The sequence below is a fragment of the Chrysoperla carnea genome, chromosome 3 (genome assembly GCF_905475395.1).
Source record: "Chrysoperla carnea chromosome 3, inChrCarn1.1, whole genome shotgun sequence".
NCBI classification, from domain to species: domain Eukaryota; kingdom Metazoa; phylum Arthropoda; class Insecta; order Neuroptera; family Chrysopidae; genus Chrysoperla; species Chrysoperla carnea.
In genome coordinates this window covers 73,381,536-73,396,172 of record NC_058339.1, presented here as the reverse complement: position 1 = coordinate 73,396,172, position 14,637 = coordinate 73,381,536, and the positions used below count along the sequence as shown (strand labels likewise).

At 28.5% G+C, this 14,637-nt stretch overlaps 1 protein-coding gene across 1 annotated transcript; it reads left to right on the top strand.

Moving 5' to 3' along the window:
• Positions 1 to 2,466: 2,466 nt before the first annotated feature.
• LOC123296238 (melatonin receptor type 1B-A-like) lies at positions 2,467 to 6,625 on the top strand. The gene is made up of 3 exons (XM_044877700.1): positions 2,467 to 2,726; positions 4,157 to 4,981; positions 6,465 to 6,625. Exons 1-3 carry the CDS (start codon positions 2,495 to 2,497, stop codon positions 6,623 to 6,625), a joined length of 1,218 nt encoding a protein of 405 aa, XP_044733635.1. The 5' UTR covers positions 2,467 to 2,494.
• Positions 6,626 to 14,637: the final 8,012 nt, after the last annotated feature.

Sequence of the window (14,637 nt, the reverse complement as noted above, 5' to 3'; positions counted from 1 at the left end):
CAAGTCAAGCTAAACACAAAGCAATTGTCTGCTGTGAAATCGGTTATCAAACCGAACTCGGGCCACCCCCCCCCCTAAAATTTTCAGAATTGATTTCGACTTAGTAAAACTTCGCACAAAAAAATCAAGCCTTTTATACAAAATTTCCCTGGCGCTCCTACATCCTTAAGCTACTTTATTTTCCAATAAATTAGCAATAGGTTGCGGGATTCGATTAATTTTAATCCAAATGTATATCGAAATAATATTATGATGCATTAATGCATAAATTTAATCGAATTTTCTAAGTTATATTTAATAGCACAATTTATTTTAAGTAATTTACATATTCAATAATTTATCGTTTTTCTAAAATGTAAATTATATCGAAGTAAATCGAAGTAAAAAAAAAAAACACTATTATAGTAACAACGTTTATTTAATAGGAATAATAATAGATTGAGAAATATTGTTTCTAATTGCATGAAAATTGCATGAAACGTATCGTAATATGATGAATATCTATGATATTCTAATTTCCTTTGCACTTGCTTAGAACGAGTAGAAAATTTTTCCAATGTTATATTTATATTTCTGATATGCAAATTGTAATTTTAATTTATTCACATCCGGCAATAAGTTTCTATTGAATATTTATTAATTTTTTTTAATGAATATTAATTATTGTAAAGTACATTTACACAGGACGATTCAAAATTTTGCATATTCAATTTCTGATCGCCTTTTGCTGATTAATTTTTTTGCACAAATTTTTTAGTTTAAGAATTGCAAGTTGAAAACTTTTTATTTTGTGTTTACAATAAGATTTATGCTTTCAATTTCCGTCGAACAAAAGTTGTTATATTTCGAGCAAAAATTGTTTGTTATTTTTGCACATGAGAATTATCATGAACAGCAATTGAACTTTCTTTTTGTCATAATTTGTTTGCCTTCAATTAACTTTTTAATTGAGAAACCGAAAAAATTATTGCCATTGGAAATTGGAAATTGAAGTGCATAACAACTATTTTTCTAGGAAAATTCCAGGAAACCCGGGACTAGTGAGGCTAGCTTAAAATTGATTAAAATTCATTTGGGGTTATATTCCAACAAGCAGTTACCCCCTCCCCCCTGCTTTACTGGGTAACTTCAATTTTAAATACAAGTTCTTAAAGAATATTGGAGTTTCATACAAACTTTGATTCCCTATTTGAACCCCTTAAAGAATGAATTTTCATGAAAAAGTAGATACAGTAAACTTTTGTCTCAAACCATGAGTACATATATCAATTTTTACTTTTTCTAACTTCAAAAATTACAAAATTTCAGATAAATTTTCTCTCCCTTATTGACCCCCTTGAAAAATAAATTTTTGAAATAGTCTTACAGTAAACTTTTCATTTGAACCATGAACTTAAATCCCCAAATCATACAAACTTTCAACCTCCATTTTAACCCCTTAAGAAATGAATTATCACAAATCATTTTCTAGAGCACACATACGTTATTTAAGGAACTTTTGGGAAATTTCATGCATCTAGACCCAGCGGTTTCAGCTGTGCTTTGATCGATCAGTCAGTTAATCAGTCAGCTTCTTCTTTTATATATGTATACAAGGTGTTCTATAATTGACTGCAGAACTCTTCACTTCCTAAATAAGCTTATAAAGACAAACGAAAAAGCTCTGTAACAAATTTCGGCCTGAGGCTTAATTTCTGAGATAATTAACCAAATCAATTAATAAAAAATAATTAAATTTATCCAAAGACAGAGCACTTAGAAATAGAAGGCGGGGTTTAATAAAATTTTTAAAAGTGAGGTAGATAATATGCTAATTACATGCTACGTTAAAGACATCCTTCTGTTTTTAATTGCTCTGCCATTGGATACAATTATTAATTATTGTATTAATTTATTTGGGTAATTATCTCAGAAATTAGGTCTCAAATCGAAATTTGGTACAGAGCTTTTTTGTTCGTTATTATAAGCTTATTCACGAAGTCAAGAGTTCTGTAGGCAATTTTAGAACACCGTGTATGTAGAAGAAAATATTTGAATAAAAAATTAAGATAAAGAACTGTTGTTTAACGCTATCGCCTGTTTGGTTAAGCGTAAAACAAAATTAGTTTAGCGTTTTTTTTTTAAACATTCTAAGTCATCTAATAGAAAGTTTTGAGTTTCCAGCCTTTCTAAAATTCTTGTCGAATACTTGATGATTGATGCTAAAGGCTAGACCTAATTTCTGGAATATTATTCAATATTAATTTTTGTTTCCAGATTAAATTCATTCCCGTTTTCAAGATCATTCAAGAACATCATGTCATCATCAATGATCATTACAAGTACAATAATCCCATCGACAGTACCATTAATTACAAGTAACAGTGCATTAGATTTAAATATAGCTGCAGCAGTCTCAACAAATAGTGTCTCAACAGCCGCAACAAATAACCATCATGGTGGAACTAATACATTACTATTCAATAATCAAAATCATCATTTAAATGCATCAGTTATGATGATCGAAGAGATATTTACGGCTGCGACCCGTGTAGCACGAGCACATCATACAAATCAACATTATAATTCACATCATTCCGAATCAGCTGTATCACCTGTTACGTTAAGTTCCGATTGGTCCCGTGTAGCTCGGTTACTATTATTAGCAACGTTAGCGGTAATTGGTAGTGTGGGAAATGTATTTATGATTAGTGCTGTTATGGTTGAGGATCATTTGAAAAAACGGGGTAAGTATCCTACGGACCCGTATTTTTAACTTTATACGGGATGTGCCATAATAGTCGTATTCAAACAATACGGTATTCTACTATATTTAAAAGAGTATTTCAAAATGTTAATTTTCCTAATCTAAAGCACCAAAAAAATTTATTTCGGCATAATAAACAGACTTTCTTGCTATAAAATTAAATTAAATTTTAAACCTTTTTTATGATCGCAAAAACACTGTCAGTTATTTTGGTGACGTAATATTGTTAAAAATAAATAAATAAAATTGATGGTAACATAATCTACAATTACTATGAAAGTCACGTGTTTTAGATCAATGAGAATATGCTTTTATGACTCAAAATCAGAATATTTAAGTATCTTTCAACATAAATTTTAATTTTTATCAAATTTCATAAATTATTTTTGACTACCGCAAGTTTCTTATTCAATGATACAAGAAACAAAATGGGATCCACTTGGAAGTATCAGTTCCAGATATGTATGATCTTTGTCGATATGTCTATATTTCTTCAACACTTTCCCAAGAAAACCTTGATATTCTTACCGCACAGAAGGTCCCGAAAGAAGGTCGAACAACTGTAGTATGAAAAATAAGCAAAAAACCCTACTTTCGTTCAACACTATGCCCAATATCTTCATGTGTTAGAAACCTTTTCAATAATGGTCTGATATCGATTATATTAAAATGATCAAAATATTGTCCATGAAAAAGTAAATACGTGAAATATTTGTATTAACGCACATAAAAACCATTACTCCAATCAAATTGACGATATAAACAAAAAAAATAATAATTAGTGTCCGGAAGATGCATGGGCTATGGTGGTGATACTTTGGCGAGCTTAAATTCCAAAATTTGGGATGTAACTCTTGGTGAAATGTACTTCTTGAGTATAAGGATGTGCCCAGTTTCCTGCCGTATCTCGTTCCCTACTAATTTTAACTAATTTTAATTTTAAAGTTACTGCATTTTATATTTCCTACCAAAAAAAGGCATATAACATTTTGTGATCTGTTGTTTTTGCACGCTTTCCGCTACTATTTTTTAAGAATTTGGTATAATTTTTCATAACATTCAGTTGACACTTTTTAGCAACCTTTTATTTAAATATTATGTCTGTAGGATGCATAGTTCTGTTATTGAGTGTTTCAAACTCTATCAGTATAGATAAGAAAAGCAAAGCTTTTATGCAAAGTTTGTACATTTGGTTACCCCACTATTATCCAGCTCTTTCACTTTTTAGTGATCATTATTTTTGTGTTCTAAAGGAAATAATGTGTATCGTTATACTATTAGGAGGTAAACCGTCTAAAATCTTGCCGAGGCAGTTATTCCTAGTTAGACTAGTGTCAAAAGATGATTGTTTCTTTCATTCCCTGTAAATTTAGAACTTTCCAAAAATTAATAATCAATTGTTTTTTCCAGGGAATACGTTTATAGTAAACGTTGCATTAGCCGATTTACTAATAACTGGAATGGTAATACCTGCATCAACTGTGGCAATCCTGGCCAGTCTGGATGGTTCCCTGACAATATGTCGTTTCCAATGGTATCTGGCCGTACTATGTTTTTTTGTCACCGTTCTAACATTAACCACAACAGCAATTGAAAATTACGCACGACTATGTTGCACAAGTGAAGATTATTACAATAGTATTCTAACTCCAACACGGATTACCGTATTACTACTAGTTTATTGGGCCTTATGTGGAATTTTATCTGGATTACAATTTGTAATCGATGTCGGTTTTGACTATTGTACACGAAAATCGACCGGGTTGCTACCATATCAAGCGACTCTAGCAATATTAATAGTATTTATGCCGATTTTTATTACGTGTTTATTCTATATTCGAATTGGATTTCGAATACGTACAACAAAGGCACGTCCAAATTATAAGGCGTCGATTATCTATCAGTGGGATTATGCGTTGACGAAAACCAATATGTATAGTTTTATATTGTTTCTTCTATTCTGGTTTCCGTTCGGGATCGTTCTGGCTGTGGACGGCTGGTCTGCAAAGCGGACGGTAAACGATTCTCTCTTCTATAATTTAGCATGGTTTGCACTTAGTAAATCGTGTATCAACAATTTTTTATACTGCATAACAAATCAACATTTTCGAAACGCTTATGTAAATTTATTCCATTATTGTTGTTGTAAGACCACAGTGTCATTTAATCGACGAACGCGTGCAGATGGTCCAGGACGAGGCCCATCTGGAGATGTTCGAGTGCATATTATACCAGGTAGGCAAATTAAAATAAAATTGTCAACTCATATCTTTCGTAAAAGATTGTCCCAAGATAAAAATGATACATTTTGGTATTAAAAAATCGATTGGGTAGCCATTAATTGGTATCCTCCGTTTAGACATTTAGGATACTTTTTTTAAGTGAAAACTTTTTGAGCTGCGTTGACCGATTTTATTATAATAGCTTGTAAGTAGGGGGTTTGTTTGGTGGGCACCATGGTTTAGATATTTACCTCAGAACTAACATGGTTCACCGATTCACGTCCGATCACCAAAAGTTAAGTAGGCAACATTATGCAACATTTGTTATTATTTATAATAGTTATTTACATCCATTGTATATCTAATATATAAAAATTTAGCAACGAATATTTTTTTATAATTTTTTCGAATATTTAAAAATTACTGAAATAAGAAATAAAAGTCATATAAATGTAAAATGGGTTTCTAGAATATTTTTTACTCTCCTAATAATTAATATCAGACAAAGCCACAGCAAAAATGGTCGGGTTTTAACTAGTATGTTAATATTTTCAATTTTAAAATTATGAAATTTTAAATTCATACTATAACGAATTAAAAAATTCAAAAAAACACAGTCATTACAAAGTTTTAAGTTTACTATTCTGCTAGTAGTTCCTATAACTGTCTATCAATATACCCTGTATTTATATGTTATATATACCAAGGTGTACTAAGTTTAATCCCATGTTTGTTACACCAAAAAATTTTGTTGCTACGAACTAAATTTGCCGCCTCTAATTGAAGCCTTTTGAGACAGAAAGAACTTAAAACTTGTTGAGTAGATATTATCGTTGAGTAGGTAACACTGTAGTATCACTAAATTTTGGTATAGGTGCTCAAAAATCACCTAATTAGCCCATTTCCGATTACTCAAAAACGAAAAGAGATATCGAGCTGAAATTTAGCGTATATAGCGTGATCAGGACGTAAAAAATGAGGCTAATTTCGTAAATGAGCAACATAGGTCCATTGGGTTTTCGGTCCGTAGGACCCATGTTGTTAACCGTTGGAGGTAGAACAAAAGTTTAAATGTAAAAAATGTTCCTTATAAAAAAATAAAAAACTTTTGGTTGAAACATTTTTCGTAAATGCCACTATCTCTATCCGTAAGGGCGCAAATTAGGTCAAAACTTTGGTGTCCATTTTCTCCAATACTATAAAAGATAGTGAGTTGAAAATCTGCAAGTAGCTTCAACTATTAATCTCATGAAGCATTTTCAAAAACCGAAAAAAAAAAACTAAAAAATATTTTCCCATACAAAAAAACCAACAACAAAATTTCTGTTGGTTTTTTAAACTCTTCTAATTTATTAAAAAGAAAATGCAATCACTAAGATTTAACACTTTCTACACAGGAATTTCAGCGCGGTTTTTTTATACCAAAAAATGTTATTCTAACCAAGATCTTGTATACGAATTATTCCTTAAAAAACATGTTTTTTACTCATTTTCAGGATATAATATGTATTCATATACAAGCCCACAACGAAGTGGAGGCAGAGAATCTGGTGGAGGAGGACATCATGGTGGTGGCGGCGGGAAACGTGGATGTGTAAGTTCATGTCGTCCATCGACAAGTCATCGGCCAAATGGACGTGATGTTTATGAATTATGATGAGATTAATTTCAAGAGATATTTCTAGATAAATTTTTTGATGTAGTGTGTGTACATGCAGGTTACATGAGATTGTAACATAATAATTAATGCATAAATATATTAAAAAATTTATGTATTGCGATATGATTGGAGCAAAAATTTAACATAAACCGTGCACTTTGTAAACGGAGGGTACTATATATTTACTTTTTTGTTTAAATTAATTATATGAATATACAGGAAGTTTGATTTATATTGGCGACACTTATATGATATTTATTCCTTCCCACAAAAAAAATTGAGAAGACTGTATTCAAGAAACGTCGTCAGCGATTAATGTTAACCAAAAATGAAATAGATTTCGAATAGGTTTGTGTCCGCCTCTAATTGAAGCCTCTTGTGATAGAAAGAACTTAAAACTTGTTGAGTAGATATTATCGTTGAGTAGGTTACACTGTAGTATCACTGTGATAGACTTAAAATAAATCAAACTCCCTGTACATTGGAAAAATACTTTTCTAAGTATGATAAATCAATGGAAAAAAATTACCTTCCTGAAAAGAACTACGAATTCTTGCCATATAATAAATATAAAATCATTAATAATTAATTATTTTCTACAGGATATTCGAGAATTTAGTTGGCAGTCTTCTTTTTCTTATCTATTATGATTCATGCTGGGCAGGCCACTTAACCGACAAAAATGTAAAACATAGTTTTTTTTTTAAATCTAGCGTTTTGGTCACATTATTGTAAATGGAAGATTTTATAATTGAAAATTTGGAAGATTTTATAATTGAAACCTTGAATTTTTATCAAATAGCACACCAAAGTCCAAAATGATTAAATCCTAATAGAAAAAATGGCAAAATGGGAATTTAACCCACATACCAAGCTTTGACGGTCGCTGAGTCCTAATTTAATGTGAAAATCAAAATAGAATCCGGAAAATGGAGTAAATAAAGGAATAGAGTTTCAAACTGCTTTTTTGTCCAACATATAATTATTAATTTTTAATTCAGCAATCTCGGAAAATGGTAAGGTAGCAAAATTTTCCATTTTAATCTTTTTTTATTATATAATTTATTTATATACAAGTAAGGTTTACAAAATTTAAAAAACTTTCGAGAAATTTTCCGGGTACGGTACCAAAAATTTACACTTGAATCGTATCTACAAACACTCTCCATTAAATTATCTGTTTCTGTCTCCTAACTGAACTGATTTTGAAGATCATCGCCTATTTTTTAGTTGTTCCGGGCACGGAACCGTAAACTCGCACTTGAAACATAGCTAAGGACACTCCCCACTTAATTACCTTTCAAGCGAAACAAAAATCCAAATTGGTGCATCCATTTAAGCGCTGCGATGACATAGGCAAACACACAGACAGACAGACACACATTTCGGTCAAACTTATAACACCCCTCTTTTTGGTTCGAAGTTAAAAAAGGGAAATTAGCAAAATAATCCATTAGTTTTAAAAACCTAAAAATTGTTGAATTGTTCTTTTATTTTTTTCTGAAAAAATCAACATTGCAATGGCAAAATCCGCCCAGCTATTGAAACTAGTTTTAAAAAAAAAGCACTGGTCTATGGAATGATTAAACCATTGTGGAGTGGAATATTTTGTAATAGTTCATTCATATATGTGAACAGTATTGTTGAAAATTACTATGGTTTCTTAAATTCCATCTATTTATTGTCGTATAAAAAAAATGCAATACAAACTAAATAATGAGATATCCTGATTAATGAAAATAATTAATTATGAAATCAAAAATAATTAATGAAGAATATATTAAAACTTAAATGTAATAATAATTATTGGCTTTAAAAACAAACAAAAAAGAACAAATTTTTTTAAAACATAATTTTATCTCTATAAAAAACCATTTTACACTAATTTTATATAAAAACATTTTTAAAATAAAGAAACAAACAAAAAAACATAATATTTTTTATTTATAATAAAATTAATATAAAATAAATATAATATATAGATATATATATACTTTGTACATTCAATTTTATAAATGTTATTTATTAATAAATATTAAAATAAATTATTATTAATATAAAAATAAAATTTATCTAAATGTTTAATCAAATGTAAAATTAGATATATGTAAATGGTATGCGGGCTGGAAAATTTTTCGAGATTAAATTTTAGTTCGGTAGGATTTTTGAAATTTTTTTGTTTTTTGAGTTCGATGAAGTACGTCTTGCATCAAAAAACGAAAGGAATTTCTCCCTGACAGATTAAATTACATTCTTTAATTATAAAACAAAAGCAAATAAAAACAAAAAGCCATAATTATCTTAAAATTATTTTATAAAATGATTTTGGAATCAACAATTTTCACGTTTTATAGTGAGAACAAACGCAGTAAACGCAACCGTTCTCACGTGCCAGACATATTTCATCCCTAAATAATTTCAATAAAAAAAGAAATATCCAAAATCCAGTCGACCTAAAATCAACTTTTTCGTGACATTGTCAACCAGCTCTTATAGTTATATTGCAAGTAATAATTCATATTTATTATTAGAAATTTTTTTTACTGTGTGTGCTAGCAGGGTTGCCAGTTCTAATATTTTAGCGATCAGATTTCATACTTTTTCACCACAACTACTGCTCTATCACTTTTCTTCTTAATCGACTGTTTAAAGATTTCCTTCATATCGGACTTCGATACCATAGAAAACAATCGATAAATCATTAAATTAACCCGATTTTTGTATTTATTGGGTTTAAATTACACTATAAAAAAGTTTCAAAAAAAATCTGAAACAAAAAGTGATTTTATCGATTTTTTCCATATGCATATCCCTTAAAAAAGGTTCATTTCACGGTTGGATGCTAGTCTGAGATCTGCGACATCGCTTGAAACCTTAAAATTTTAAGCGATATCTAGGTAATAACTCGTCCAACAGTAAAATGAACCCAACTTATCGATTTTTTAGGTCAAATTAACTTAGTAAACTATAAGCCTTACCTATTTCTGGAACGAAATAATTTGAATGATTATTTTTCCCAAAGGAATATTTTGATATTATATTTTAAATTTTCCTGGAGTTTTCTGGAGATAAATTCAGAAGTTATATTTGATTACTGTACTCAAATTTTGACAAGCAAATACCTTTTTTAAACACTCTCGATTATACCTGATAGGCTAGCCACACTAGAACAATTATTGGGAAAACATTCCTTTTTTTATTTAAAATATCTAAATATTTGTAAAAATTTGTGGAAGTAAAACCTAATTTGTATTACACCCATATACAAAAACTAACCAAGAAAATGTGAATAATTGAGCTTATTTTAAGACAAAAACTATACTTAAAGTCTGTTATTATTAACTTAACTGTGCTAAATAGTAAAAAATAAATGTATCATCTATTAATCGAAATTCAAATGATTCAAAATTGTCTGAAATATAGAGAATAAAATTCGTCCATTATATTAAAACAAAAACTCTTCAGAAATCTAGCTAAAATTTTGCAGATCTTTTTACGAAAATATCCTTTAAAAATCTATCCACAAATTTTTGAAACCAAAAATTATAAAAATCACTATTTTTTATACACTAATATTATTATAAATCAAGCATTGCTTTTTCATTTCAAATAAAATTTTATAGTCTTTGAGCTTTAGACAGTTTTCAATAGCATCAGGACACAAGGACTTTTGCTATTATTTTGATTTTTAAATTTTAATAAAAATTCACGCCTTTGAAATAAATAGCTTTAATATATTTGTGATATAATTTTGCTAAAAAAATACTTAAATCAAATTTTTGAGTGCTGAGCTCCGTCCAAAGCAAAAAAATGTCCAAACTAGATTCCATAACTTTAAAATTTTTTTCTTTACACCCTAAATTTGATTTGCTTCCTTTTATATTACCTTAAACGCTTAGATCATAAGAATATGACAAAAATCTTATATCGCTGTCTATCTTTTAACTATAGATATGGAATTTATTAGATATAATCGCTTTCGAAGTCATATCTGTAATACGCACAAAAATTAATTTCATAAAATTTCGAATAATAATACCTTCAACTGAATTTAATTTTAAAGGGTCTCTATTCTTTATTAATAAAAAAAAATCGACGTTTTATGGCCATAAATTGCTTGTTCCGAGGTTCCCAAATCGCTTCCCACTTTAGCATCACTTTTAAAGATCAGAAAAAAATTGAGCCCCAAAATGTCAAAATTAAAACTAAAAACCACATGTTTTAATGAAAAAAACAAAAAAAGGTTTTTTTGTCAAAAATTGGAAAAAAAATAGCAATAAAATAAAATTATTTATTTTTGTGGTAGATTTTAGACATTTGGGAACTGACTCCATAAAACAATGAATAAGCTGGAAAAAGTGTCCAAAGTGGGGAAACAGCACCGATTTTAATGAAAATTTTTGTAACGTGTTTATAGGACCCCAAGGAATATTCAGCCTACTTAACCTAAACATAAGGTGGCATTGGGTCCCAGCGGGGGACATGTGTAGTCCAAATTTTTTTGAAATGCCTACTTTTACTTAAAATTATCTTCTAGTAGGTATTTTTGGTCGCTGTGTACGAATCTCATGTCAGATTACATGAATTCTGTCACGTATTTCAAAAATCGTGTCATTTAACCCGTTCAAATTTTGCTCTAGGAAGTATTTTTGGCCGCTAATTGCGAATCCGATACCCAATTACACGGATTCTGTCCATCTTACAAAAGTCGTGCCATTTTTGGCCAAGAATATTCTAAACACATTCAATAATAGTAAAAAGTAAAAAATGAAATCGTTTGGTTTTTTTTAAACAGAGAGCACCAAAAAACAGAATCTGCTGTCCGACTCGATGCTCTAACGATGAGCGTAGAACTAAGATTACCAATCTACGCACAAATTATTTTTCACGCATACATTATTTAAATTTTAGAAAAAAATTCAATATTTCAGACAATATTTGGCTCAAAAAAAAAAAAAAAATTAAATAACGAACAAAATAAAAATATCATTACTTTATTGAAAAATACTAAAGAAAGTTGGTGCCCACAATTTCTAAGATAAAAAAGTGCCTCCAACTGCAGCTTAGATAAGAATTTTAAAAATAAAAAATATTATCTAAAAAAAAAATACATGCAAAATTTTTAAGAAAAAACTTTTATTAATTACTAAAATTGGCATTTTGATATTCATTTTTAATTAAAATTTAAAAACAAGAAACAATTGTAAATAGAAAAATTTAAGAAAATTTTTGAATTAATATCGACAATTAAAATATAAATAATACACAAAGTGATTAAGCACTTTTGTTATAAATAAATAAAAATGTTATTTTATTAATACAGTAAGGCCCGAGGATGCCAAATTTTTATCGAATGGAAAACTCCGTGGTCAAAGTAAAAATAGCATGCAAATTTAACGTTAAAAATATATACCAGTCTGTAATCAATGAGATTATCATAATATCAAAGTTTTTGTTTCCTAGAATTTATCTAGAAATTTTTGGTATGATAGTGAGAAAAAACATATGTAAATGAGAAAAAAGCAAAATCAACTCCAACCCCCAAAACCATCCCCCGTGCACACGGGCCTGGATAGAGTAATATAAAACACTCACAGATGCTGACAAAAAATAAATTATTACAAAATTTCGTTCAAATTGTGGTAATTTCTTTTCAAGAACACGTTGAGAATTTTTATATGTTTCTATTCTCGATTATTCTCTAAAATGAATATCTGATCTCTAAGTTCTTCCTTCGATGAACATTTGACAAAGCGGTCTTTTGTTCCACAATACATGTCTTGTAAATAATCTACTTATAATAACAAATGCCATTTTTATAATGAGAGGAAATATTTAACAGAGTCGAATTGACTACCAACTAAATCACTAATTGGAAGCCATTTGTTATTATAAGTCCATCATAAAAATTATAGTATAATAATTATACAGGTGTTTTACGCAAGACTGTCACATAAAACAATTTTTCTTACCTCGAAAACTGTGAAGTTTATCGCAACAAAATATCTTTAAGTTGAATGTCAAAATTGAGACAATGGAGAAAATTTTAAGTTACGTCAACTTTGTCCTCATTGACTTACTTAACAACTTTTGTATGAAACATTTTTTCAAAAAACGATTGAGATATTGTAGAACACCTGTTTAAATCTGTTTAAAGTTGTTGAGGCGCTACAGAAAAAAATGCATTATTGACTTTATAAAAATAAAATAATGTGCAGTAAAAGATCTTACAAATTAAGAAAAATGAAATAAACCGCTTACTTTTTGCTAAAACCTGGTGTTTTTTAGGTGTCAATCGTAAGACATTGGGCCAAATGTTTCTATTTGTTAATAAACAAACAGTAAATTGTTAAATCAAACGGTCAATACAAAAGTTGACTTAAAATTGAAAAATAGGCAACTTGTATGATATATATGTGAGTGTTTGCCAAATAATCGAAAAACTATTATACATGTATAACTTATTTTTTAAGTCAACTTTTGCATTATTCGTTTCACTTAAAAATTGTTAATTAACAAATAAAAACATTTGTAACACAAACTCTTGCCTTGCCAATGATATTTTACCCCTATGAAACGCATTTCACCAAGTTTTAGTAAAAAGTAATAGGTTTAATTTCATTTTCTTTAATTAGCTTTCACTGTAAGGTAACTTATTTTCTCAAAAACTTACATAGTTTTCAGACAATCTTTTAAAAAATTGAATTATGATTTCTTAACATGTTTAAGAAAAATTTCTCAAAATTTTAAGTGAATGGTGTTTTTTTTTTCTGGTAGCGTGGAGTTTTTTTCTATAGCGCCTCGACAATCTTAATAAATATGTAATAATATGTATAAAAATGAAAAACCTATTTCAGTCTAAATGTCGCCTTTCCCCCAGCTGTGATCGATACAAAAATATATTATATAATTATTATTATATCTTTAGCAAAATCAATAAAAAAAATTTCACAAAATACTGCAAATAGTTTGATGGTCATTTATTCACAGACTTCTGTTAAGAAATCTAAAACTAAAATTTTTAATTTTCCGAAGTACAATAATTATGAATTATTTCCATAGTATGAACGTTTTTCACTCGTGAATTTCTTTAAAAATACTACTTTTACCATCAGACTATTTAAATACTAAATGTTATTGCTTTATACAACGAAATAATAAAAATAATTACTAAAAATAATTCATATTAATAAAGAAAACTCCTACAATATTTATAATAAGATATTTGCCATCAGAAAAAATCAATTTACTTAAGAAAAATATTTGAACCAAATTTAAATTTCATAAATATTCCCTATTATGTTATTTATGTCACTACATTATCCAACTGAGATCATTACGGAACACCCCATATAAGTTTAATATCCAAAAATATTTTTGTACAAGTTGATGAATTTTTTTTCCAAATTTTCTAAGGATTTTTTTAGCTATTAATTGAATAAGTGGCAAATATCTCTTAAATCCAGCATACCGACTAAAGAATAAGCTAATAATAATATATCAAAAGCTTTTTGCGAAAATGATATTTAATTTAAAAAATTGGGAAAAACTTAAATATTGAAAAATCAAAACATTTATTTTAAAAAAAATTAAAAAGAATTGGGACCATTTAGTCGAGAATTAAGTATCATAACACAATACATTATTAATTAACAAAACAAAATGAAAATCAATGTTGCTTTAAATGTTTTAAAATAAATAATATCGATGTTTATAATACCATAATCTGTGAAATCTCAAAAGATATAATTTGAGATCTTTTGTATATAAAGAAAAAAAAAAAGTTGTGTAAAAATGATTTAGTAATTAAAAAAAAATGATGCCATATACAGGTGGTATATTTAAACGTGAACAAAAAAGAGTATCTAGACCCGTTCTTAAATCATAAAGAAATGAAACCTGGAGCTACTATTCTCTATATTCGTGAATAACCGATTTAAAAAATTTATTCAACAAATGTCAGTTATGAATCAGAATGAGGTTTTAATTGAACCTGAAAACTTAGATCG